Here is a 26,333-nt window from a genome sequence, read left to right on the forward strand (position 1 = left end):
TTAGGTTGAAATAATTTCAAGTTTTTGGAAATGACAATAGTGAGCCTAGAATAACCCCCCCCCCCAGGCCTATTAAGTGCTTTCTCATCCTTGCCAATTTTTAGGATTATGTTAACCTTGCTTCGGTTGTGTGTGCTTGCTGTTGGAGTTGGAACCCAGGGCATCCACACATTCCACATTATAGTCGTGGGAATATGCATATGTTCCAACCATGGATGTACTCCATCCTTTACCTTGGCCTCCCTGGGGTTTCTAGTTTTTTCATTACTGTAAAGGTAGATCTCTGATAACAGGCCCTTTTTAGATTTAATGACTGTTGTAGTTTTTGTTATTGTTTCACTGTAATGTTAGAGGGATTGATAGAAGCTGGACACAGTAGCTCATTTCTGTAATCCCAGTCCTGGGGAGGCAGAGGCAGGTGGATCAGAGTTTGAGGTTATTTAGAGAGACCCTGTTTCAAAAACAAAAATGCTGGGTATGGTGCTGCATGCCTTTAGTGGGAGGGGGCAGCTGAATCCCTGAGCCTGAGGCCACTATGGTCTACAGAGTAAGTTCCAGGACAACCAGGACTACACAGAGAAACCCTGTCTCAAAAAGCAGAAAGGCGCGGGAGTGGGGTGGATTCTAATACTTTTGTGGGGGTCCTTTTTTATGACTGTAAAGTTGATCCTGTTTTGTGGTCTTAGTTTCTGTTAGCCTTAAAATAATGATCATATGTTTGAATTAATAGCTGGTGGTTGAGATGGGTTATGGTCATGGGAGTATGCAGGATATGCAAGGTATCTCTGCCAACTCAAGTTAGCACCATATTCAGACTTTGTGCATTTAACTGACTTAATTGGTTTGGTGTTGAGAGATGTGCTGTGACCTGTGTCTGCATATAGGTCCACTCTAAACAATTTAAAGAATTAATTTTTGCTGCCTGAATTATTCCTCTGTCTCCTGTTCCTTGGCTATACTAATAATTTTTTTTCTTGTTTCTTCTAGATTACAGTACCTACAGCCAAGCTGCAGCCCAGCAGGGGTAAGTCAGCCTTCTGCAACAGTACTTTGTCCGCATTTAATGTTTTAGAGTATGAGGCCTTTTGTAACTATAAAGGATATAGTAGCACAGTCAGATGTTCTATATTCAATTCTCGTGTTTAATTCTTTTTGCAGCTACAGTGCTTATACCGCCCAGCCAACTCAAGGATATGCGCAGACCACCCAGGTAATCCCAAAGACTAGGATGTGTAGTTATATTTTCAATAAAGATGTTTCAGTTTAGCTAGGCTATGGTGGCACGTGCCTTTAATCCCAGCACTCAGGAGACCAATCTCTGATTTCGAGGCCAGCATGGTCTACAGAGTGAGTTTCAGGACAGCCAGGGCTACACAGAGAAACTCTATCTCAAAAAAGACTACAACAAAAAGATGTTTCAGTTGACCACTAAAACAATAGCTAGCAGATCTTTTTTAAAAATTATATGCATGTAACTAGTAGTGGTATTATCTAATCTTTAAAAACTCAGTAACTTTAATCTTTTACAATGAGGGTTTGTTGTAAATGAAACCATTTTAAAACTGAAAATAGGCTCATCTTTTAACTTCTAGGCTCAAAATAAGCATTTCACTGCAGTCTTGGTCTTATCTACATATTTTATTATGCTTAATTTAATCATCATTGCAGTTTTTCAGAGGAAGATCCTCTTTTGACCTTTTGTAGATGAGAAAATTATATATATATATACACACACACATATAGCAAGTTACAGTTATATAACTTACAAGTGGTTGTACATTGACTACTGGAGTCAGCTTTGAAAATTACTATTCCTCGGCTTTTGTCATTATGTAAGTCTGTGTAAAAACATAGGCCAGGGGCAAGAGAAATAGCTCATTGAGGGAAAAGCCCTTGCCACCCAGCCTGAGTTTCATCCCCAAGTTCCACATACGAGGGAGAAAAACAAATTCTAAATTGTTCTCTGACCTTCACATATACACCATGCATGGTATATACATATGCAGCCTTCCACCAGTCAAATTAAGTAATTAAATACTTCTCAACTGGAGTTCAGTGGTAGATTGTGTGCCAGCACTGCAGAAATATTTGGGGGGAGGGGTACAGGATTGACCAGGAGGTAGGAGACTATTTCATTGGTAGAATGTGTGATATGCTGACTTCAGCCACCAACATTTCAAAATGCCAAGGGTAACAGATTCTAGAAAGTATATATTGTTTATATTTTCAAGAATTAATTATCTCAGCTGGGCATGTAGCACAGGCCTTTAATCCCAACATGGGGAGGCAAAGGCAGGTAGACCTCTGAATTTGAGGCCAGCCTGGTTTACATAGCAAGCTCCAGAACTAAATTAGACAGTAAAACTCTCTCCCCCCCCCCAAAAAAAAAGAAAAAGAAAAAAAAAGACCTCTAATTCTGGAATGATCTGCTAAGAAGTTGATATTAACTGCCATGGAAACATTTGGAAGTCATGTTTCACATTTAATTGATCTTTCAGATAAGTCTATAAAATAACATTAGTATCTAAAAAAAAGCCCAAGTTATTCCTTATCTGGTTTTAGGTATTATTGATGTCTAAGGTTTTTTTTATTTAATTTTATTTATTAAGTGTACAGTGTTCTGCCTGCATGTACGCCTGCAGGCCAGAAGGGGGCGCTAGATCTCATTACAGATGGTTGTGAGCCATCATGTGGTTGCTGGGAATTGAACTCAGGACCTCTGAAAGAGCAGCCAGTGCTCTTAACCCACTGAGCCATCTCTCCAACCCCTGATGTCTAAGTTTAAAGACAGTGATTTTGATAAACTAACATTCTTAAAAACTGTTCTGGTTCAATTTCTTGACATAGGGTTAAGAGCATTTATTTTCATATTATGTTGAAAATCTGGCAGGATTTTCAAATATGGCAGGATGCTTTCTGATCCTTCATTATCTTTCTTGATGTTCATTTTGTGCTGTCAGTTACATACCTGTGCCTGTATTGCTCTTGAAAGCATTTTGCTAAGCTCAGTTAACTTAGACTTTGCCTATTTTTTTGTTTATTTTGGGTTTTTCAAGACAGGGTTTCTCTGTATAACAGCCCTGGCTGTCCTGGAACTAGCTATTATAGGCCAGGCTGACCTCAAACTCACAGAGATTATCTATCTACCTGTGCCTCTTGAGTGCTAGGATTAAAGGCATACTCCACCATCACTCAGTACCTAATTGTTTTTTATTTCTAACTTTATTAAAACATGAATGTATAGCATTTACTTATTTTTGTATTTTCAAGACAAGGTTTATCTGTTTTAACAGTCCTGGCTATCCTGGAACTTGCTTTGTAGACCAAGCTGGCTTCAAACTCGAGATCTGCCTGCCTCTGAACACTTAGAATTTTTAAGATTTGTCTTATTTTTATAATTTTTTTCCAGAAAATAATATTTTCTATTTGTTTCTCCAGTTTATGAACTAATAAATCAGTTTGTGTTTTGCTAAAATACAAAATTCTCTTACAAAACTACATGGTTTTCTTTGGAGCAGGCGTATGGGCAACAAAGCTATGGAACCTATGGACAGCCTACTGATGTCAGCTATACCCAGGCTCAGAGCACTGCCACCTACGGGCAGACAGCATATGCGACTTCTTATGGACAGCCTCCCACTGGTAAGGCCAGCTTTAAAGGGACTTGGTGATAGTGTTGAGGGTATTTGCTGAAAGGCCTGTTCTTTTAGGTATATGTTTTGGTTCATGTGTTGACATCTGGGGATCTTTTATTTTAGGAAGTATTTTTTTTCCTTGCCCTTAATTGTCCTTGAGAGCTATATTTCAATAGAGTGTGGGTGGAATGAGTTTCAAAAGAAATTAAAACTTTATACCCTGTATAATATACAACAAAATGGGACTAAGGTAAAAGATTGTGCTAATCCCAAGGATTCAGCCTTCTTAAACTGAGCTGCTTAAAAATCGAAATGGTTGTTGGGCATGATGGTGCACGCCTTTAATCCCAGTACTTGGGTGGCAGAGGCAGGTGGATCTCTGTGAGTTCGAAGCCAGCCTGGTCTACAGAGTGAGTTCCAGGACAGCTAGGGCTATTACACAGAGAAACCCTGTCTCAAGGAAAAACAGTGGTTTTCACATCTGTTTGCTTCATCTGATAGTGTACCCTCTACTTTTTGTTTTGTGCTTTCCACAGTAGAAGGGACCAGTACAGGTTTGACTATCCTGCTCATTCTTGCATGGGAAATGCTTTTCATCTTGTCTAACCCTGTAATGTTAACCCTTAGGTGTTTCATTTGTTTAAACCCCAGACTTTCTAACATCACACAAAAGGTGCTAATGAAAAAGGCTGCTTCAGGTGCCATTTGCAGATCCATGCCCTTCTATAATTGAGGGAAGGTTTTGTGCTTTTGAACTTAACTTTGGTCAAGCCTTTGTTAAAGTCATTTGCCTTCCCAAAGGTATTACTCCGACTGATTTTCCCTGCTCCCTGAAAGCTAGATTGCATGATTAGATTTATTTAAGGGGCAGACTACCACCCTGCATGTACATGTTTGTCCGTTGTATATAGCACAGGCACATTTTATTTTCTGTTTTAAGTGTTATAAATTATTTTAATCCGTTTTCTGTTTTAAGTGTTATGAATTTTTTTTTAGACATAGTGTGTTTTAAACATAAAATAAGATTCCAGGACACTAAAAAAAAGAAAGCTGGTCTAAGAGTCCATTATATGGGATATATGAAAAGTGACCATATTTTTGCTTTGGCATATTTTGCTATGTTATACAATGTTGGAGATATGAAGACTTTATCTTCCAGCATCTAAACTCTGAATTAAAGGGGAAAATATGTGGCATTTAGTTTACTGTCATGGATTTCATGGGAAGAATTTGCTAACCTATCTTAACTACTGTCTTTGGATGGAAGTGTGTATCTAACCTAGTGCAGGTGTGATGAGAACTGAAACTAAAACTGTAGATTTGAAAACATGTTTTAGGTTTAGCCTTTGCTATCCCTAAGCCATTCAACAGGGTTAGAACAAAGTGATTTTAAGCAGAATAGAAAGTCTAGTCCTGATTGTGAGCCCAGAAACTATAGAGCACTGTAAGCAGAAAGTGGTGGTTTTAGTGAGCCAGGCAGGCTTTTGCATGGTAAGTGATTCTAAGTTATCTCTCATACTTCACTTACTCCTGTCAACTGCTTTTAGGCTGTAGGAAGCTGAATCCAGGCATATTTTTCTGAACCCCATGCTGCCTTTACACATAAAAGTCAGTGAATAACTATCTGAGGGAATGCGTAGAAATAAACTGTTCTCTTCTAGGATTGTAAATGAAGTTCCAGAAGAAAGGTACTATATATTTGCATCTCACTTACATGATTCAAACAATTCTTAAGCTGTTTTTGTTGTTGTTGTTGTTGTTCAGTGTAAACAAAATTTTGTACAATGCTTCTTACCACCTTTTTCACTAACAGTCACATAGATGTGCTGTTAGCGTCTTGTCATCTTGTAGATTTTTGTTTATTTTGCTTGGGTGCTTATGTAAGTACTACAGATTAATTAAAAATTACTTATTAACCTGGTATCTAGTACTATAACATTGCTATTTTATTTTTTGCCATTTCTTAATAGCAATATTATACAGGCCCGTACTCTGCAAATCTGAGATATAAGTTACTGTCTTGATCAGTCTGGTTTTGGTTGAACTTTTGTGGGTCTTATAATCATGTAGGGAGAAATCGTATAAAGAGTAATTGGATAGGTGGACTTCTGTTGTAGTTTAGATGAGTACAGTGTATGGTTAACTTTAGAACTTTGCTAAGAACTTTAAAATACCTAAGACTGTAGTTAGATTTTCTTCGGACCACCAGCTCCCAGATAATGACACAAAAACTTCTTATTAATTGTAAAAGCTTGGTCTTGCCTTAGGTTTGTTCCCAAGTAGTTCTTAAAACTTAACCCATTTATGTTAATCTATATTCTACCACATAGCTTGTTAACCTCTGCTTAGTACTGTTCATCCCACTTCTTCTGTGTCTGATTGGCAAATCCTACTTCTCCCCAGAGTTCCTATCTCTTCCCGCACATCCCACCTATCCTTCCCTACCTAACTGTTGGCCATTCAGCTCTTTATTAAACCAATCAGAATGTGCCTAGGCAGGCAAGGTAAAACAGCAGCAACATCTACACAGTGTATAAAAGGATTATCCTCACGACACAGGGCTCAGTGGTACAGTTCTTTCCTAGCATGTGTATGAAGCTCTGGGTTCTTCCTATTCCTATTACTACAAAAGAAAACAGCTCAATTTCAGATGATCTCAAAAGTTTTTGGACTCTTTTGTAAAATATATTTTAGTGACTTTCACCAGTTTAGACAGGAGACTACTGTCTTTGTATATAATTTTAGGGTTTTTTTTTTAATGTTTAAGAAGAAAGGATTCCATGCGACAAAAAAAATGATACCATTAGATTAAGAGTTGAATCAGATGGTGGTGCCACCTTTAATTAATTTAATCCCAGTACTTGAAAAACGGAGACAGGTTCCTGTCTGAGTTCAAAGGCAGCCTGGGCTACATAGTGAGACCCTGCTTCAAAGAAATAAAAACAAGTTGAAGCTGGTCATGGTTGTTTATGTCTGTAATCCTAGAAGTCTGTCAGTTGAGGTAAAAAAGAAAGGATTACAGTAAGCAAGCATGGACCGTTGAATGATATTACCTCAGTTTTTGGTGTTGTCTTTGTAGGTTGTTTTGGTTTGGTTTTTGGATACTCTCTTGGCTAGTCCTAAATATAATGTAAACTAAGTAGTCTTAGTTCAAGATCTTTTTTTTTTTTTTAATGTTAAAGCGCCTGTTTTTTGTTTTTGTTTTCTTGGGAGTTGTTTGTTTGTGTTTTGTTGTTGTTTTTGGGGTTTTGTTTGGTTGGTTTGCTATGTTCTCCTTTGTAGGCCAGGCGGATTTGGTATTTGTGATCCTGCAATGTTGGTCACAGAAGTCATTTTTAACATTAGTAAGAATGGGTTTTCTTTTTGTGTTTTGTTTTGGGTTTGTTGAGTTTTCAAGACAGGGTTTCTTTATAGCTTTGGAGACTGTCTTGGAACTAGCTCTTATAGACCAGGCCGGCCTTGAACTCATAGAGATCTACCTGCCTCTGCCTACTGAGTGCTGGGATTAAAGGCATGTGCCACCACCGCCTGGCAGAATGGGGTTCTTTAGATGTGAATCCTGGCATCTGGACTGAGCTTTTAAAGTGCATCATTTACTGGAGCCTGTTGATATGAGGAAAGCAAAGATCCAGTACCAGGAAAGTTTGTGATACTTTAAGCTTATCTATATACTGCCGTTAAAATGGTAGATTTTAGTGCATAATCTAGTACCTGATAACTATTACGTAGCTATTTTTAAGTGTTATATTATTTGCTCTTTACCTCCTGTTCTGGAGCATTTTATTTCTTGTTTTGAGAGGGTTTGTTTATTTTTTAATTAGTTGAGAAACTTGTTCAGGAAATCTGCTAGCAAGATGGGTCTATAGTCAGAGAAATTAAAACAGCACTGTCTTCTGTCAGGTCCATTTTCATGGGGGTAGAAAGAAGCCTGTTCTCCATGGTAACGGGTTTTTATAGAGTATTCTGTCTTGAGGTAGGGAATGTAGCGTAGTTGGTAGAGTGCTTGCCTAGCATTCATGGATCCCTGTGGTCCCCAGCACCAATAAACTAGGTATGATGTGTCTGTAGTCCCAAGGCCAGAAACTTGGGGTTGGGGGGTTTAGAAGGATATCTTCTACAACAGCCTAGGCTGCATGAGACCCCATATCAAAACACCACCAACAAAAAAGCACACTTTACCTCTCTTGTAGATACAGTTTGAAAAGAGATGAAGTAATACATTACTAAAACAACAACAACAAAAAACAGCTAAAGAGATGGTTCAGCATTTACGAGCACTGACTGTTCTTCAAGAGGACCAGGGTTCGATTTTCCGACACCCTTGCAGTGACAGACATGCAGGCAAAACACATACATGCGTGAATGAATGAGTTTCTAAAAAACAATACTTTAAAATTTTTGGGTCAGTGAGATAGCTCAGTGGATAAGGGCACTTGCCACCAAACCTGATGACCAGAATCCATGTAGTCAGAGGAGAGAACCAACTTCCAAGATTTGTCTTCTGCTTCCACACGTGTCATGGTGCACTCCCATGTGCACATACTTAATTTTTTAAAAAATAAATGTAATAAAAACAGTAATTTAAACACTTCTTTGTTACTACTCTTCCTGCAAGGAGAATATAGGGATTCAATATTTGATGCTTTAAAGTAGGCAGTTTGAGTTGTTTCGTTAGCACAACTCATTGACAAAAAGAACCTGAAGTCTGATTCTTGAGTCTGATCTGATTCTCTTTGTTGTAGGTTATACCACTCCAACTGCCCCCCAGGCATACAGCCAGCCTGTCCAAGGATATGGCACTGGTGCTTATGACACCACCACTGCTACAGTCACCACAACCCAGGCCTCTTATGCAGCTCAGTCTGCATATGGCACCCAGCCTGCCTACCCAGCCTATGGCCAGCAGCCAGCAGCCACTGCACCTACAAGGTAAGGCAATAGTTGCATATTCCTCTGATACGTCAGCTTTGGATATGAAGGAAAGAGTAACCCTGTACACTTTGACTGTCCATGACTTTGTTCCCTCTGATGGCTCTTCACGTACCCTGGGTATTGACTGTTCTCACAGTCTTTACAGCAGTCAGGGTATTGGAGCATAGCATACAGGTGGTATTCTGGTAAAGAAATGGTGCTGTCTGGGGACCAAAAATGAGGACTATCAGTTGCCTGGTTTTAGAACTTACTTTACCGGAAAGAGGAGACTGTTTTTTCTAAACACAAGAAAATTGAGTATGTTTTCCCACATTGTTTAACTACCAATAGAATTACACTTTTGATACTTAAGCTTTGGTTTATTAACCCTGTAAATTGATAACTATTTTTCCTTTAGGAAATAATGCAGTAGTTGATAGTATAGGATGGGTGGGTTACACATGAGTCAGAAGTGTAGTATATGATCCAGTTATCAGTAAAGGATATTTCCATGTCTAGAAAGAATTATTGCCTCAGTTGAAGCATAATTTCTTCCATGTAGTGTAGTAGTTTGGACCGAAAGTCATAGACAAGTAAATTCTTGGGTACCCAGCTATGTGGTAAATATTAAAGGTCCAATAAAGTTCATACTCCATGGCTGGTTGGTAGATAAGTGGTGTATATTATTACTTAACAGAAGATTTCAGGTCTTTGCTTTAGACAATGTACTTAGGTGGCTTCTGCATACAGTCTTGAAGGAACACTGAATTCTGATTTGAATGAAGACTTTTTAGGGAATAAACAAGAGATCAACTTGTAACCTAGACTTTTTATCTGCTGTAGAGGTAAGACATTAGCTCTGGCAAACACTCGTGAAATTACTTCTAAAATGCACAGTGAGTAATCAGAGCCACTCGTAGTTGATATCCAATAGACAAGCCTGTACAGTAGTTATATATTTAATCAGCTGGTTCCTAGAAGGTCCCATTGCAATTGACTTAGGTATTACGGAATTTTATCAGATATACAAAGTCCCATGTGATGCCCTCGTGCAGAGGTATGTATATCCAAGCCACAGTGGGATATACTACTCTGTGTATCAATTGGGTTTTGATCATCATTTTGTGTCCCACCCCCAAGCTAAGTTTTCTGAGCTGACTCCCTTTAAGAATAGCTAGTCTTGATCAACATTACCCCTTTCTCACTGGAAAGAGGAACCTTATAACTTTACAACCCATTTCATCTCAGTGACGAAACCAGCGCTTTTGCATGTTCCCTGGTCCACCTGCTGATTGGGCTTTGCTTGAGATAGCCTTAAATTAACTCTGCTACTGCCTTGGTGTAAACTACTGGGGCCATGAGGAATTGGGGGTCCTGAGTTAGTTAATCTGAGCATGGGATGGGAGGTGCATCCCCTGTCTTGTAGAGACTGCTGTGGAAGGTTAGGTGAATTTACAGCAGCCCAAGTTAGAAAGTGTCTTTTCTGATCTGTTTCTAGTAAATAAGTGGCTTAAACGCACAGATACTCAAAATGTATGGTGCTGTGACCTTACAAATTAAACATCAGTTTACATTGTTATTTAAATTTCTTCTCTTCAGAAGTTCACTTTAAAAAAGAAAAGTGTTTTCTTCTTTCCTCCCTCCATTACTTAATATAACATGATGAAAGTCCCTTAGTAACTACCAATACAGAACAAATGGAATAAAGTTCAGCCAGGTGCAATGGCACACACCTTTAATCCCATCACTTGGGAGCAGAGGCAGGTGGATCTCTTGAGTTCCAGGACAGCCTGGTCTACACAGAGAAACCTGTGTTGAAAAATAAACAGTCCCCCCAAAAAAGGTACAAAACAAATGAAGTACACTGTTCACTTTCCTTGATGTTCTCTTCTAACAAATACTGATGGACTGATACTGAGTTTATTTTCTTTTTTCTAGCTGGTCTTTATGTTTCCTATTGCTCACGGAACTATAGGGTTCTTAACCTGGGGCTTGGGGGTCATTGAAACTAAGTTTGACTATTTTATTTCTCCTTTTAGACCACAGGATGGTAACAAGCCCGCTGAGACTAGTCAACCTCAATCTAGCACAGGGGGTTATAACCAGCCCAGCCTAGGATATGGACAGAGTAACTACAGTTATCCCCAGGTACCTGGGAGCTACCCCATGCAGCCAGTCACCGCACCTCCATCCTATCCTCCTACCAGGTCAGTCTCTCCTTTGTGGCCAGTAAATAACATAACAGGACAGGTATTTCTTTTCAGGTTGTTAACCAACTAGCATTGGCTTCCTTAGGTAAGATTTGTTTTCTGACTCTCATAACTCTTGACTACATAATAGTTAATGTTCATGCCTCAGTTTTGGGTTCCTATAGTGGTATCTGGGTTCTATCTTAATAATTATTCTCTAAATACTGACCAAAAACTTATTTTTGCTCTTGCAATTAACTTAGAAATATGAGAAACAGAAATGTTTGAAACAATCTTCATAAAACCATAGAAACTGTCTTCTCAAATGCAGTCACCATTGGTAAAGTAGAGACAAGCCTTTCCTCTCTACCACCCATTGCAGGGCTGAGAAAGAGAATCCAGGGTCTTATTCATTGCTGGGCAGCTCAAACTCAGTTATACTTCATGTTCTGTATTAAATTAACCACCGTAGCTACACTGTCTAATTTTGGTTTCTTTAAAATAAGGAAAGCTCGAAGTTTTCTGACCTGTGTCTCATTTGAAGTAAGCGTCAACTAAATTGGCAGATATGAGTCTTTTTTTTTTTAACCTTATTTCATGTACATTGATATAATGATGTCAGATTCTCTGAAACTGGAGTTACAGACAGCTGCGAGCTGCCATGTGGGTGGTGGGAATTGAACCCCGGTCTTCTGGAAGAGAGTGGTCAGTGCTCTTAACCATTGAGCCATCTTGCCAGCCCCCAGAATTGAATCTTAAAGGTTAATTTGCTAAAATAATTCCTGATCATCTATTTCATAGGTTAACACATTGAATACAACAAGGAACAGAAGTGGACAGGTTTTCTGTTTTTTAAGATTTATTTATTATGTATACAGTGTTCTGCCCTAAGAGGGCAGATTTCATTACATATAGATGGTATAAGCCACGATGTGGTTTGCTGGGAATTGAACTCAGGACCTTTGGAAGAACAACCAGTTCTCTGAACCTCTGAGCCATCTCTTCAGTCAGTCCAGTGGGCAGGGTTTATAACTCTTCTTGGAAAGGAGACCTATACCTGTCACGTTAAAAACAGTAAAACAATTGCTCTGGAAAGTTGAATTGGTGCGTGTAGTCGTGCATTTTAACAGCTGTGAAAAGGTGTAACATGCACATATTTATGCTTCATTGAGCGTTGGGTTTTTTGTTTCTTTTTCTTTTTTTCTTTCTAGACAGCATTTCTCTGTTGCCTTGGCTTTTCAGGAATTTGCTCTGTAGATCAGACTGGCCTCAAACTCAGAAATCTGCCTGTCTCCCAAGTGCTAGAATTAAAGGTGTATCACTAAGTCTGACTTTTAAGGTTTTGGTTGGGGTTAGAGGGGTGACTGTATGTGTGTGTGTGTATGTGTGTTTTGGTTGGTTTTGTTTTGGGTTTCTGTGAGTAGCTCTAGCTATCCTGGAACTTGCTCTGTACATCAGGCTGGCCTTGTTCAGAAATCCTCCTGCCTCTGCCTCCCAAGTTCTGGAACAGGTTTGTGCCCCCACTGCCCAGCTAAGTTTTATGGATTACTTGCTGGGTGGTTTCGCAGAGACCTTGCACCTTTGATACAACAACCTAAGGTTTATTCCTAGACTTCTAAGGATGTTTAAAAGAATGAAACTATAACAAAGCAATTTTGAGTCTGAAGGAAAAACTGTCATTTTAGGAGTGGCATGCACACATGTTCACACTGTACCATACAACCGTGACTCAGAACATCATAATCACCACTCAGCTTACTAGATGACTGGAGTAGAACTCTTGCCTATGAGTCTCTAGTTCGTAGCCTTGGTGCTACAAAAAGAAAGGAAGGCATTCTTGGAACTGAATACCTCACTTGCGTCTTTGTCCTTACTTTCAATGTCACTTTTCACTGCATTAGTTGTTTCTAAGGGCACATGTACATATACTGCCCATCTGAACTCCTGGATTTGCCTTAAATGTAGTTCAAAATAAATATTGTTTTAAATGGGAGCTCTAAACTGCAGCTCAGAGCATGCATGAGTTGTTTTAATTTTCTCTCTTCCATTTAAAGCTTTGTTATTATAAATACAAAAAATATTGCCTTGGCCAGTTACAGTGAAGCATACCAGCACTCATGAACTTAAAACAGAAATGTTGTGTGTAGGTGGAAGAATAGCCTGGGCTACGTATAGTAAGACTCATGACAATGAAAAAAGTAACTATTAGGATACCCATGAATGTCTTGTATTTGAGGTCTTAGGAAAAATAACATGCCTTTTTTTCCTTCCTGAAAACTGTTTTTTCTTTTTTCTTTCAGCTACTCCTCTTCACAGCCAACTAGTTACGATCAGAGCAGTTACTCTCAGCAGAACACCTATGGGCAACCGAGCAGCTATGGACAGCAGAGTAGCTATGGTCAACAAAGCAGCTATGGGCAGCAGCCTCCCACTAGTTACCCCCCTCAGACTGGATCCTACAGCCAGGCTCCAAGTCAATATAGCCAACAGAGCAGCAGCTACGGGCAGCAGAGTGAGTTGCTAAGAGAGACAAATAAGTATGAGTGTTTGTGCCTGGAGTTTCTAAAAATGGGGGCTGCTTGTTACCACTGTTTGCTTCTGGGGTCAAGGGTATGAGTGTGCATAACATCCTGGAGATAGTCTGCATGCCCCAGTAGGATTCAGTCAGCAAGGTGGGCTGTCTCAGTGAGTAGGGCTGACATTCTTTAGGACCTGCCCCAAATTATTAAGAGTGGGAAGGTAGCTGTAGAGGGCTATTAGGGTTTCTGATAGTCAAGTAAAAACTAGTTCGGAGGAGTTTTTAAAACTTTAGGAGATGATTGGGGTGGAACTGATTTTTGTTTTCTGCTGGGGTTAAGCCCAGGGTCTTAAAAACATGGAGTCCCTGTTCTTATATTTGGAGAAGTAACTAAAACCCAAAAGTATCTTCATTTACTATTTAATTTCTGCCTCACTTGTTGCCCTTTTGTTTTGTTTTGTTTTGTTTTGTTTTTCTGGGTAGCCCTGGCTGTCCTTTTTGTTTCATCTGTGCTTTTTTTGACTGGACTAAGGCTCCTTGCTATATATAACTCAGAGCCCTAGAAAACCCGGCTCTGCTTTTGTTTCTGGAGGATAGTGCAAAGAAACTACTTTTGGAGACCCAAACCTGTGAATGTGTTTTTTCCCAGGACACCTTTCCCCTTTGGAAGTAGTTTATTATGGCCTGGCTGTACAAGAATATGTTAGCCTTGTTGAGTCAATAGTTCTTTAATGGAGCCTTCTGGTAGAAGTACTTCCAGTGTAGTACATACACAGTTGCTTAAAATTGAGGGGTTCATGATTCCAAGAGAAAGGATGTCAGGCAGGGGTATAAATGTCCGTGGCTTACAGATGTGACTCTTTTCCTCAGGTTCATTCCGACAGGACCACCCCAGTAGCATGGGTGTTTATGGGCAGGAGTCTGGAGGATTTTCCGGACCAGGAGAGAACCGGAGCATGAGTGGCCCTGATAACCGGGGCAGGGGAAGAGGGGGATTTGATCGTGGAGGCATGAGCAGAGGTGGGCGGGGAGGAGGACGCGGTGGAATGGGGTAAGAGCAAACCTTTTCTCCTTTTACCTAATTTTGCTTCATCCATAGGATTTTCAATGGGAAGAAGGGACTGAAAGACATAAGAAATTTATTCCACATTTCCATGGACAATCTGTTGAGGTCAAGCTATCTTCTAAAACATGGAAATGTTATTTATGTGGCAGATTGCTTTTTTTTCCCTGCCAGTAACCTTCGTTGGGTTGGGGTGAACAAATAATGGCTTTGAAACTTGAGCTTTCAGTCCCCTTCATGGTGTTCAGAGGTGAGAACCTCTTTGGATAATAGATTTGGGATGGAACACACACAACCATCTAACACCTAGGTTTTAACTAGTGAACTTTGAACGGTTGTCTTAAAATACCTGGTGTATATACTACAGAAAAAGGATGCAGCTGTTTTCCAGTGTTTGTACCCAGAATTGTTGAACATGATGAAGACTGGCCCCGTAACTCTTAAACCATGGCCTGAGTTGGAGCACAGAACAACCTAATAACTTTTACAGAGTAATGTGTATGAGTGTAACATCGCTCCCTATTGGAGATTTTAAAAGTCTAAATTGGTTTGACCATTGTAATTGATGGCACAATCTGGTTTAGAAGACTGTTTAGATCAGTAACGTGACCCTGCTGCCTCTGCCTTCCCTTCCCTCCCTCCTTCCATCCCTCATTCCTTTCTGGTGTCTATACTTTGATGAAGGTGAGGTATGATGTTGGTGGTTAACATAATCCAGATTTAGTTATGTGTGTGTTCTGTCCCTATAAACTAGTAAAAAAGTTATGCAGAATATTGTAGTGAGTATAAATTTGATTGGGGTAACTTCAAAGAAAAGCTAGCAATTCTTTTTTATAGAAACAAACTTCAAAGCAATTAATTTGACCTATTCACGTACTAGCAAATTTCTATACTACTTAAAGATAGTTAATGTTTTCTTTATTCTGCATAACTTTTTAATAAAGTCTTAAGTGAAATCTTTATTGGAAAAAGCTATTTCATAACATGCAAATTTTTATGAGTATTTGACAAAGTAAAAATTGGTCTTCTGATTTGGATATCATTCCATTATAAAGGTTTCACGTCTTTATGGATGTTTTAAAATAGACATAGACACTTGAAATTACTATCATCACGTCTCAAATCACTTAGAATTCTTAGTATTTTTCAATTGCAAAAGCAATTTGAAGTTTATTCATCTTAATACTCCAGAAGTAATGATTCTACTGACTTTGTTAGACTACTATTAGAGGGGCCCATCTCTCTGGATGAGAAGTCTCTCCTGGAGCCATAGAAGAGACCATGGCCTACCCCATAGGTTTTTAACAGACTGTGAAGCAGTCTGTTGGATCCTGTGAGGACAGGACACGGGGCATTCCCTTTCCCCTTTTTTATTGTGGTGTGGTGATGGTTTTCAGTGTCTGCTCCAGGTAAGGCGCTCAATGTTGTTAACATGCCCTTTTTCATTGCCTCAGTATTTTGATATTTTCATTGGCTGTTAAACGTGGAAACTTTTTAACATGCTTTGTCGCATTTATATGCTACAGGTTACAAAGTGAGAGCCTTGTATACACTTCAATACTTAAAAAGTACCCGTACTCAGTACTCAGCCGGCAGCATAATGAAAAGTGGGACTAGACACGGTGTCCATATGGAGAGGAAAAATATACATAGAATATTTTAAACAAAATGTATTCATTGTATAAATGGAATTCTTCTGTAACTTTGGTAACTGCATACTTGTTGTTTGGTAATGAACCAGAGGAGGTATAATAATCTAGAATTGTGTAACATTAAAGTGTAAACTTTGTGTTTGAAGAGAGAGAACATTTTATGGTGTGTACTTTTAAAAGAGAAGCAAAGCTGCATGCAACAGCTTGAAGTTAATTGTATATTTAGGTATTAAAGGTGCAATACTGGTTAAGAAAATGTCAGGTCTTCCCACTGGGGAGCTACCTTTTTTAACCCTAGAAAATACTGCCTTCTCTCCCCCCAAAAAACAACTCATCTTCCCTCTCCTCTCTGTATTATAGTGTATATATTGCCATAGTCTTCTTAACTGGTATGTCTATAAAGTTGCACCCCCAGTCCGCTGAGCCTTGGTATTTGTTGTAAATTCTCCTTTCTCAGTAACTGTTGAATCCATTAGGGCCCTGGACTGTATGGCTTCATGCTGAAGATTGGCTGGATGCGTCCTCTGATGTGTGTTGTAGACATTTAATGTGGTTGTCTCCTGCTCTATTATATTGTTACTTGTTAGGAAGCCTAGGGCCTCATTTGACTCTCCCTTGGGAGAGGTTGAGGGTGCACCTTTATGAACTTGGAAAGGTTCATCACAGCATTTGTCTCCGCCTTCACAGTTCTACACCAAGCTCCCTGGTGTTTCAGCTGATGGGGTGGGTGTTTGGGTCTAGGGTTTTTTTTTTTTCCTTCCTTAATTTGCCAAGTATTGCACTATTAATACCAGCCCCTGACATGAAAGAAACAAGCCACACTGGTGTGTCCAATCAAACAAGCAAGGTTGTATATTAAGGAAATTTGAGCGAGCTGCCCTGAAGAAAGGCATAGTGACAAGATGAGAGAGATGCATTGTTTGGAGATGTGTTTAGCCAGTGCCCTTCTTCCCCACGAGCCCCCGCAAGGCTCAGAGCGGTACTGGCTTTTAAAGGGAAAGGCCTTCATTTCTTCGTTTATCCCCCCAGCAGCGCTGGAGAGCGAGGTGGCTTCAATAAGCCTGGTGGTAAGTTTTTGAGTATTACCATGGATAGTGTTTAAAAAAAAATACAGTCAGTTTTTAGAGAACTATAATTTTTACTAGTTTCATAAGTGGTTTAAAAATGATCTATACAAAAGAGACTAATGGGTACTGCCGGCATTGTCTTAGGGGTTATAAGGTTAACCTATGGTTACAAAACAAAGGGTAACTTGAAGTATTGAGCAACTGCTTCTATAATATGGGGGAGAGTACAGCTTTAATTTGGTTTATGTGGAGGAAAGGTTTTGGCTTTAATTTAACACTAATTTGGCACATAAAGCATTAAGAGTGTATTTGGTTAATGGTTTAGAAACAAACGAGCAAAGGAAAAAGAAGCCCTAGCAAACTTCACAAACGCTAAAGGGGCACTGCTCCATTTTAGCAGTGCGGGTCATTTTGAATTAATGAGTCCCCCATCAAATGGTGGTGTAGTAGATAGCTGTGTGTGTTTGTAAGATTTGTAGCTTGCAAGGCTTGCACTAATAATATCTTATATGATCTTTTCCTGGTTGGCAGGACCCATGGATGAAGGACCAGATCTTGATCTAGGTAACTTTGAATTCTTGAACTTTTTTTAACCTTGTACTGTTTTGAGTAAATGCCATAGAAATAAGAGTTCAGCAACCTCTTCCCCCCCCCCCCCACCAAAAAAAAGAGAGAATTCAGCAGCCTTGTAGACTGATGCTGTTCTTGGCAAAGACAACTTGGGGCTTCCTTTTACAGTTGTTTTAAAGTAGCCAAAAATTTCCATCTTACTATCAGTATGATTGGTAGTTCTCTTGATTTTTGTTATGAATATTGTTTGATAATGTTCAGTTGCTTAAGAAGTCCCTGTTCTTAGCTCCTGTTGGGGTGAGGTTGAAAAAAGAGAATTAGCAGTTTGAGGCTAGCTTATTTCTTCCCCCAAAAGAAGAAGCCACCATTAATACAGGACAGTAATTCTGTTTTATCTTATTTTCTCTGGAAGGCCTTCCTATAGATCCTGATGAAGATTCTGACAACAGTGCAATTTATGTGCAAGGTTTAAATGACAATGTGACTCTGGATGATCTGGCAGACTTCTTTAAGCAGTGTGGGGTTGTCAAGGTAAGTGGCTAGTGATCAAGTGATCCAGCAGAAATTGAACCAGCAAGACATGTTTGAAATACCCAGAACCATGTCAAGAATTGTTGATGAAGTTCCCTGACTTTTTGTCAGTAGATAGGTGCCTTGTAGTTTACTCCTTAAACACTGTGTGGTGCAAGACCCTGTGTTAAGACCTGAGAGCTATAGCCCAGTGATGGATCACTTGCCTGATGTGCATAATATAATGCACAAGGCCCTTAAGGCTACAAAGATAAATAGCTTCTTCTCTTGTTAGCTGGGTTTTTGTTGGGGGGGTGTTGTTATTGTTGTCTTTTTTTTTTTTTTTTTTTTTTTCTGGAACAAGTTCTCTTGTATTCCAGGATAGCCTGATCTTTCTGCCTCCACCTTCCAAGTGCCAGGTTTACAGTCTGGTACTACTGCACCAACTTTAGCCAGTTTTTATAGCTGAAAAATGCTAAGCAGCTGTTGATTCTTTTACTAAATTGTTTGTTTTTTAATTTAAAGATAAATAAACTTGTCTTTTTCTGTTGAGGGGAAAAAAAGTAAAGATAGGTTTTTCTTACTATTCCCTGAGTAGTTAATTACTTGGAGACATGATTTTAAATTATTAATTGTTCAAATGCTTATACAAACATTAGGCTTATAAAATAAAAAATATTATTAATTGTGTAATATTAAGAGACATTTAAATGCTTACAGATTTATTTTTCAATAAGAATTGAAGGTTTGCTAGGATATCTGAGTTCGAGGCCAGTCTGGTGTGCTCAGACAAACTCAGTCTCAGAGGGAATTTAACGACAACAACAAAAACAAACAATTAGAATTTTATGAATTTTGATTTTGTTTTAAGGCAGAGTCTTACTATGAAGCTCCAGGTGGCCTAGAAATCAGAGTGCCACATGCTTCTGCCTTGCTAGTGCTGGGATTAAAGGTGTGTACCACACACCTGATTTAGATATATTCTCTAATTACTTGGCATATAACAATTGAGTTCATTCTTATACTTAAATTTTATTTTCATCTCTAAAATGTGGTTTCCATAATATTTTATTTCACATTCCTATTAAGCAACCAAATTTTGAAAATATAATACACTAGTAAATTAAGGCAGGTGTGGTGATCCCTCTTGGGAGAGAGTGTGTCCCCCCAACACACAACAGGGTCTCTCTGTGTAACAGCCCTGGCCAGCCTGGAACTTACTCTGAAGACTAGGCAGGCTGGCCTCAAACTCACAAGAGATCAGCCTGCTTCTGCCTCCTGAGTGCTGGGATTAAATGTGTGAGCCAGCGCTGCCTAGCTATGGTGACATAACCTTTAATCCCAGCTCTCTGGAGGCAAAGACAGGTAGATTTCTATGAGTTCAAGACCAGCTTGTTCTGCATAGTGAGACACTATCTCAAAAATAACAGCAGCAAAAAGATTGACTTACTATTTTATGAGTGTTTTGTCTTTGTGTGCACTGTGTGCATGTCTGGTACTCTCAGAGGAAAGAAGAAAGGTGATATATCCCTGGGACTGGAATTATAGTTGTGAGCTGCGACGTGAATGCTGGGAATTGAACCCAACTGCTCTAAAAGAGCAGCCAGTGCTCTTAACTAATAAACCAACTCTAGCCCTGTATAGATTAAGTGCTAATCCTTGTCTGTGGGAAGTACCTTCTTTCAGCCTTTATCTTTGTTCATGTATTTATATTCTTTTGGTGACTAGAAGTTCTTTATAATTTGTTTTGATTTTCGTTGTTGTCATTGGTTTGGTTTTTGGTTTTTTTAATACAAGGTTTCTCTGTGTTATAGTCCTAACTGCCCTGGAACTAGCTTTTGTAGATCAGGCTGGCCTGAAACTCACAGAAATCCACCTATGTCTGCCTCCTGGGTGCTGGGAATAAAGGCGTGTGCCACCACTGCCTGGTGCCATGGCTTGCTGTTTTTTTTTGTTTGTTTGTTTGTTTGTTTTTAAAGATAGATGACTTGAAGCTGGCCACGTAAACCAGGCTGATATTCCTGCCTGTTTCTTTCCCAGTGCTAGGATTAAAAGCACATTGCTACCACACCTGGCTGGACTAGAAGTTCTTGGTTTAAATAATGTTGTTAGCTATCAGATCTGCTCTTTGTTGACTTTTCCTTTTTCCTGTTTACAGGCCTGTTGTGACATCTTACTGAAAGGTGTACCCATATGTTAATATTGGCTGACTGGTATACTTGGTTGATTTGTCCAACAGCTTTGTTCTGAGTCTCCATAGCCAGGAAAATAGGTTCTTCTGCATTGCCTGTCTTTACAGTTATTTAAAATCCATATGTTTGTGTAAATGTGGGAGTATATATACACGATCCACAGAATATCTCTAGAGGTCAGAGATCAATTTGAGAGTCATGTCTCTCCTTCCCCTTTGTGGGACCCAGGGATTGGTACATGTGTCAGTTGTCTGATCAGCTCTCTTTGCACAGTTGCTGTCCAGTCTGCAGTACAGGTTTAACCCCATCTGTAACATCTCTGAGTGTTTGTCTCTGCACTGAATGCATGTAGATGCCCCCAGGAAGGCTAGAAGAGGGTGTCTTTGGTGAAACTAGGCCTACCAGCAGTTGCAAAGTCTGACGTCAGTACTGTAAATTGAACATAGGTCCTTTGCAAGAATACCCCATGTTCTCTATGTTTATGCATACACACAGATTCACCATATGCTATTATATTTTCTGTTGTCCTATCCACTCTGGGCAAAAGTGAAAGTTCAAATTCTGTGCTTATATTTTATATTTGAGATGTTGATTATTAGCCAGGTGTGGTGACATATGCTTTAACCCCAGCACTCCAGAGGCAGGGAACAAGCCGATCTCTGAGTTGACACCAGCCATGGCTTCACAGGGAGTTCCTGGGTGGGGGGGGGGTGTCTATTGATTACATCTGTTTAGTTTATTGCATTTAAAAGAGCATTTCAACGTGTATATGGAGATAAAAGGATGACTTGTAAATCAGTGGGTTCTCTACCATGTTAGAGATCAACTCAGGTTGACTTGGCAACGTGCACCTTTACCTTCTGAGCCAGCTTGTCGGTCTCTTTGTGTGTGGTTGGTTGGTTGGTTGATTTTTCAAGACAGGGTTTTTCTGTGTAATAGTCCTCACTGTCCTGAAGCTCACTCTGTAGACCAGGCTGGCCTTGAACTCAAACTCAGATCCACCTGACTCTGCCTCTTGACTACTGGGATTAAAAGTATGCTCTAGCACCACCCAGCCAGCTGTTTTGGACGGGACTGTATAGAGATAGACTGATACATACATACATGTGTACGTGCACATATAGTTCTAGTTTTAATTGGGTTAATAATTAACTCTGGTTAAGTCAGTAATTTGCCATCAGTTTTGTTATAATAAAGATTGTGGGACTGGAGAGATTGCTTAGGAGTCAAGAGCACTGGTTCCTTTTCCAGAGGACCTGGGTTCAGTTGTCAGCACCCACATGACAACTCACAATTGTCTGTAGCTCCAGTCACATAAATAGTGTGCTGACATTCACAGGTAGGATGCTCATTCATCTGGGGCTAGGTAGATGACTCAACAGTTAGAGAGCATTTGCTGTCCTTCCCAAGTCCCAACATTCACAACCCTCTGTTACTGCAGTTCCAGGGAATCTGACATCCTCTTCTGGATTCTGTGATTATTTGCATACATGAGATAACATTCATACATGCAGGCATTCTGGGCTATAAAATCTTTTTAAAATGACATTTCGTTTATATGACTATTTTGCTGTATTTTCTGTGTTCTTTAAAAATGGTATTGATTGCCAGGCAGTGGTAGCACACACCTTTAATCTTGGGAGGCCAGCCTGGTCTACAGAGCAGTCCCAGGACTGCCAAGGGTAGACAGAGAAACCCTGTCACAAAAACAAAAAATGGTATTGACAGACACATGTATAATTTTAGGATTTTTGAGACAGTGTCCTACTCCCTGTGGCCCAGTCTTACCTGGAACCAGTGATGATCCTTCTGTCTCACCCTTCTGAGTGCTGAGATTATAGGCATGAGCTTGCATCATGACTAAGTAATGAAGAACACTTGCTGCCTTACCAGGTTCAGTTCCCAGCATGCACATGGTGAGCCACAACCATGACTTAAGTTCCAGGGGATCTGACACCTTATGCTCGCCTCTGAAGACTCACATATACATATAATATTTTTTTAAAGTCTTAATACTGTCAAAGATGGCTCCATGAGATAAAGCTTTTTGGTCAGGCAGTGACAGCAAACTCCTTTAATCCCACCAGGGCTACACAGAAAAACCCTGTCTAGAAAAATATCCACCACCACTACCCCAAAAAAGACAGAAATGCTTGCCACCTATTTGTGTGTGTGAATGTTTGATTTATTTCGTTTGTTTTGGTACAGGGTTAATTCGTGTCGTCCTGGCTGTCCAGAAACTCAATCTATAGACCAGGCTGGCCTTGAATTTACAGAGATCCTACCTGTCTTTGTCTCCCGAGTGCTAGGATTAAAGGAATACACCACCACCACCCTGTAACTATGAACTTCTTTAAGGCTCAGGTGTTACAGTCACATCCTAATTATTGTTTTATCTGTAGATGAACAAGAGAACTGGGCAACCCATGATCCACATCTACTTGGATAAGGAGACAGGAAAGCCTAAAGGTGATGCCACAGTGTCCTATGAAGATCCACCAACTGCCAAGGCTGCTGTGGAATGGTTTGATGGTATGATGTGCTCCTTGTAGCTCAGAATTCTGCTCACTCAGGCATATTTAGGAACTTAGAACAGTTGTGTGTGTGACCTTCCGAGAGAGCATGTACTATATTGGAAACCATTAAAATACCATTCTCTAGAGTCTAGATGCAGAATCATGTACTTAACCTTTTCTGGACCACAGTATAGGAGGAGGGAGGAATTTGAGAGCTGAAATACTAAGACGATCTATTGCAGAAGTTGCTCATCGGGCTGGAGAGATGGCTCAGTGGTTAAGAGCATTGCCTACTCTTCCAAAGGTCCTGAGTTCAATTCCTGGCAACCACATGGTGGCTCACAACCATCTGTAATGACGTCTGGTGCCCTCTTCTGGCTAGCTGTATACTAAATAAATAAATAAGTTTTTTTTTTTTTTAAAAGAAGTTGTTCATCATGTTCCTCTTCGACTGTTAAAGCACACAGACACTGGCCCTGGGTCAGAATATCCCTTTATTGTTTGTTTGATTGCAAAGCTACCTTGCTCAAGCTCACTTAATGTGTACAAACTCTGAGTTCAGTTTCTAGCGCCATGAGAGAGACATATACAGGAGCGAAAATGTCTTTGCCAATGTACATTGATTGTTTCAAGGCAAGCAGCCACCACCAAGTTCTGATAATTAGGCTAGGGCAGTTGCATCTTTGGGGCGGGGAATCTTCAAGAGTGGGTTTCTCTGTGTAGACCAGGCTGGCCTTGAACTCCTGCTTCCCGAGTGCTGAGTTTAATCCCTAGGCCTTTGATGTCTTTTAAGTAACGTTTTCATTGTATGGGCAAGCTGGTTTCAAATGTGGCAGTCTCTATACCATATGCTAGGATTACAGGAGTGTGCCACATACCTTGCTTAAATAAATATCTTTAGCAGCCTTTGTTCTCTCTCTCTCTTTCTTTCTTCTTTTTATTTCCTGGCTTGTCATCTAGTCCAAGCTGGCCAAAACTCCACATGTGGCTATTGATGACTTGTGCTTCCTAATCTTCTAGGCCTACTCTACTTCCAAATGTTGAAATTATAGGCATTAGCTAGCTGGCTACCATGCCCAGTCTTATACAGTGCTAGGGATTGAACCTAAACCTTTGTTCATGTTAAACAAGCCCTACCAACTGTGATATATCTCCAATCATACCAGGAAAGATCCTAAAGATTTGAGGGGGCAGGTTTTTGTGCTTCAGGATGTAGACAAGTTCAGTAAGGGGGAATTTGTTGGAAAGTATCTGCTTGAAGAGAGAAGAGTTGAAATGTGAGGATTACTGATGTTGTTATCTTTTTCCAGGAAAAGATTTTCAAGGAAGCAAACTTAAAGTTTCTCTTGCCCGAAAGAAGCCTCCAATGAACAGTATGCGGGGTGGCATGCCACCTCGTGAGGGCAGAGGGATGCCACCACCACTTCGTGGAGGTATTAATTGGGCACTTCTAGCTACTCTTGTGTTTCTTTTTAAACAGGGTTGGTTTGGGTTTTTTTTTCTCAGTAATTTTTGCCCTTGAGAAACTTAGTAGAGCAGTAAATTAAGAAAAGGGTGTGTAAAGTTGATACTAGACCATTGAGCCAACATTGCATGTTTGTACTATTGGGTTAACTGGCTAGAGGGGGTGGAAGTTCCTTCCAGCGAACCTCTGCCTGGGTGTCAGTTTCATTATATAAAAATGCCATAGTTGGAGGCTACATGGGATTACACAGAAAGAATAGCATTCATGGCCAGCATTCTGGGCCCAGTGGAAGAATTTCCTGTAGGAAAATTGGAATGAAGAGGTGATTGATTATTGTTGCAGGTCCTGGTGGCCCAGGAGGTCCTGGAGGGCCCATGGGTCGCATGGGAGGCCGTGGAGGAGACAGAGGAGGCTTCCCCCCACGAGGACCCCGAGGCTCCCGAGGGAACCCCTCTGGAGGAGGAAATGTCCAGCACCGAGCCGGAGATTGGCAGTGTCCCAATCCGTATGTACCTCCCCCTGCAGACTGAGAGCCTGCTAGTGGTGTCACCCCATTCCCACTCTGACCACTCTGTTGTGGGTAGGGATCTGATTGAGCTGCTGGGGTGCATCGCTGCCTGAGAGAGACTTTCTGCAGACCTAGTGTTTCATGCCTGGAATCCCATGATTGTGGATAGAATATGGTGTGGCTCTCTCCACTTCCCTCTGTTCTGTTGGTGATTTCTGCTGTGTACAACTTTATGCAGGGGCTGTGGAAACCAGAACTTCGCCTGGAGAACAGAATGCAACCAGTGTAAGGCCCCCAAGCCTGAGGGCTTCCTCCCGCCACCCTTCCCACCTCCGGGTAGGTAGAGGTTTCCTGGAGCTCCTCAGCTTCCTGGTGATTGAGTAATGTCTACTCTAGGAGAAGGATTAGCAGATCTACCACTGTGTCCTCAGAGCCTCAGCTTCTACTCCTCTGACTGACTCTCCTGCCACTATTCCTGCCTTAGGTGGTGATCGTGGCCGAGGCGGCCCTGGTGGTATGCGGGGAGGAAGAGGTGGACTTATGGACCGTGGTGGACCTGGAGGAATGTTCAGAGGTGGCAGAGGTGGAGACAGAGGTGGCTTCCGTGGTGGCCGTGGCATGGACCGAGGTGGCTTTGGTGGAGGAAGACGAGGTGGTCCTGGGGGTCCTCCTGGACCATTGATGGAACAGATGGGAGGAAGAAGAGGCGGACGTGGAGGACCTGGGAAAATGGATAAGTATGTGGTGGGGAGAGCGCTGCCCTTGCCCACCTCTGCTGCAGTGAGTCTCCTGGAGCACCTGGGCTCTGATAGGGCTCTGTCTTTCTTCCTCATTCTAACTAAAGCCTCCCTTTACTTTGCAGAGGTGAGCACCGTCAGGAACGTAGAGACCGGCCCTACTAGAGAGACCTGCAGAGCTGCATTGACGACCAGATTTATTTTTTAAACCAGAAAATGTTTTAAATTTATAATTCCATATTTATAATGTTGGCCACAACATTATGATTATTCCTTGTCTGTACTTTAGTATTTTCACCATTTGTGAAGAAACATTAAAACAAGTTAAATGGTAGTGTGCTGAGTTATTTTTTTTTTCTTTTAAAGATGGTTGTTTTAAGACTTAACAATGGGAACCCCTTGTGAGCATGCTCAGTATCATTGTGGAGAACCAAGAGGGCCTCTAATTGTAACAATGTTCATGGTTGTGATTTTTTTTTTTAAATAAAATTCCAAATGTTTATAAACTGTCATCCTTCTCAGCCTCTGTTACGCAATCTCCTGTTTAGTTTTTTCCAGCCGTTACTGGATGGGAATAGTGACTTAGTGGTGTTCTTGAAGGGGTGAACCTTTGGAAACCTGTGCCTCCAGAGTGAGGTGTAATTGGTAGGCTTTACTGCATCATTACACCCCTACTTCTGAAAGACTGAGCCAGCCATCAGGCCCTTAGTCATCCCAACTCCACTTAGCTAACTAAACCCACAGGATCATTCAATGTCTTCACTGAGATAATAAAACTAAATCGTACGTCCTCTGCAATG

The 26,333-nt window shown here is 40.5% G+C and overlaps 1 protein-coding gene across 6 annotated transcripts in view; it reads left to right on the top strand.

Moving 5' to 3' along the window:
* Window positions 1-26,045, top strand: part of Ewsr1 (EWS RNA binding protein 1) — a 30,055-nt gene extending 4,010 nt beyond the window's left edge. Inside the window, exons 2-18 of one of the 6 annotated variants that reach the window (XM_085692080.2) lie at window positions 988-1,024; window positions 1,159-1,210; window positions 3,519-3,642; window positions 4,172-4,189; window positions 8,378-8,564; window positions 10,586-10,753; window positions 13,036-13,247; window positions 14,124-14,304; window positions 16,998-17,035; window positions 17,567-17,599; window positions 18,018-18,136; window positions 22,710-22,839; window positions 24,134-24,256; window positions 24,631-24,793; window positions 25,035-25,132; window positions 25,281-25,533; window positions 25,659-26,045. In XM_085692080.2, the coding sequence (XP_085548206.1) occupies window positions 988-1,024; window positions 1,159-1,210; window positions 3,519-3,642; window positions 4,172-4,189; window positions 8,378-8,564; window positions 10,586-10,753; window positions 13,036-13,247; window positions 14,124-14,304; window positions 16,998-17,035; window positions 17,567-17,599; window positions 18,018-18,136; window positions 22,710-22,839; window positions 24,134-24,256; window positions 24,631-24,793; window positions 25,035-25,132; window positions 25,281-25,533; window positions 25,659-25,698 (1,976 nt within the window). In that variant the 3' untranslated portion in view covers window positions 25,699-26,045. Of the gene's footprint in view, window positions 1-987; window positions 1,025-1,158; window positions 1,211-3,518; window positions 3,643-4,171; window positions 4,190-8,377; window positions 8,565-10,585; window positions 10,754-13,035; window positions 13,248-14,123; window positions 14,309-15,842; window positions 16,114-16,997; window positions 17,036-17,566; window positions 17,600-18,017; window positions 18,137-22,709; window positions 22,840-24,133; window positions 24,257-24,630; window positions 24,794-25,034; window positions 25,133-25,280; window positions 25,534-25,658 lie in introns of those variants that run through there. The other 5 variants (XM_085692081.2, XM_048449877.3, XM_048449878.3 and 2 more) reach the window with 5 other exon arrangements.
* Window positions 26,046-26,333: the final 288 nt, after the last annotated feature.

The sequence above is a fragment of the Myodes glareolus genome, chromosome 8 (assembly GCF_982192425.1).
Source record: "Myodes glareolus chromosome 8, mMyoGla1.1, whole genome shotgun sequence".
Taxonomy (NCBI): Eukaryota; Metazoa; Chordata; class Mammalia; order Rodentia; family Cricetidae; genus Myodes; species Myodes glareolus.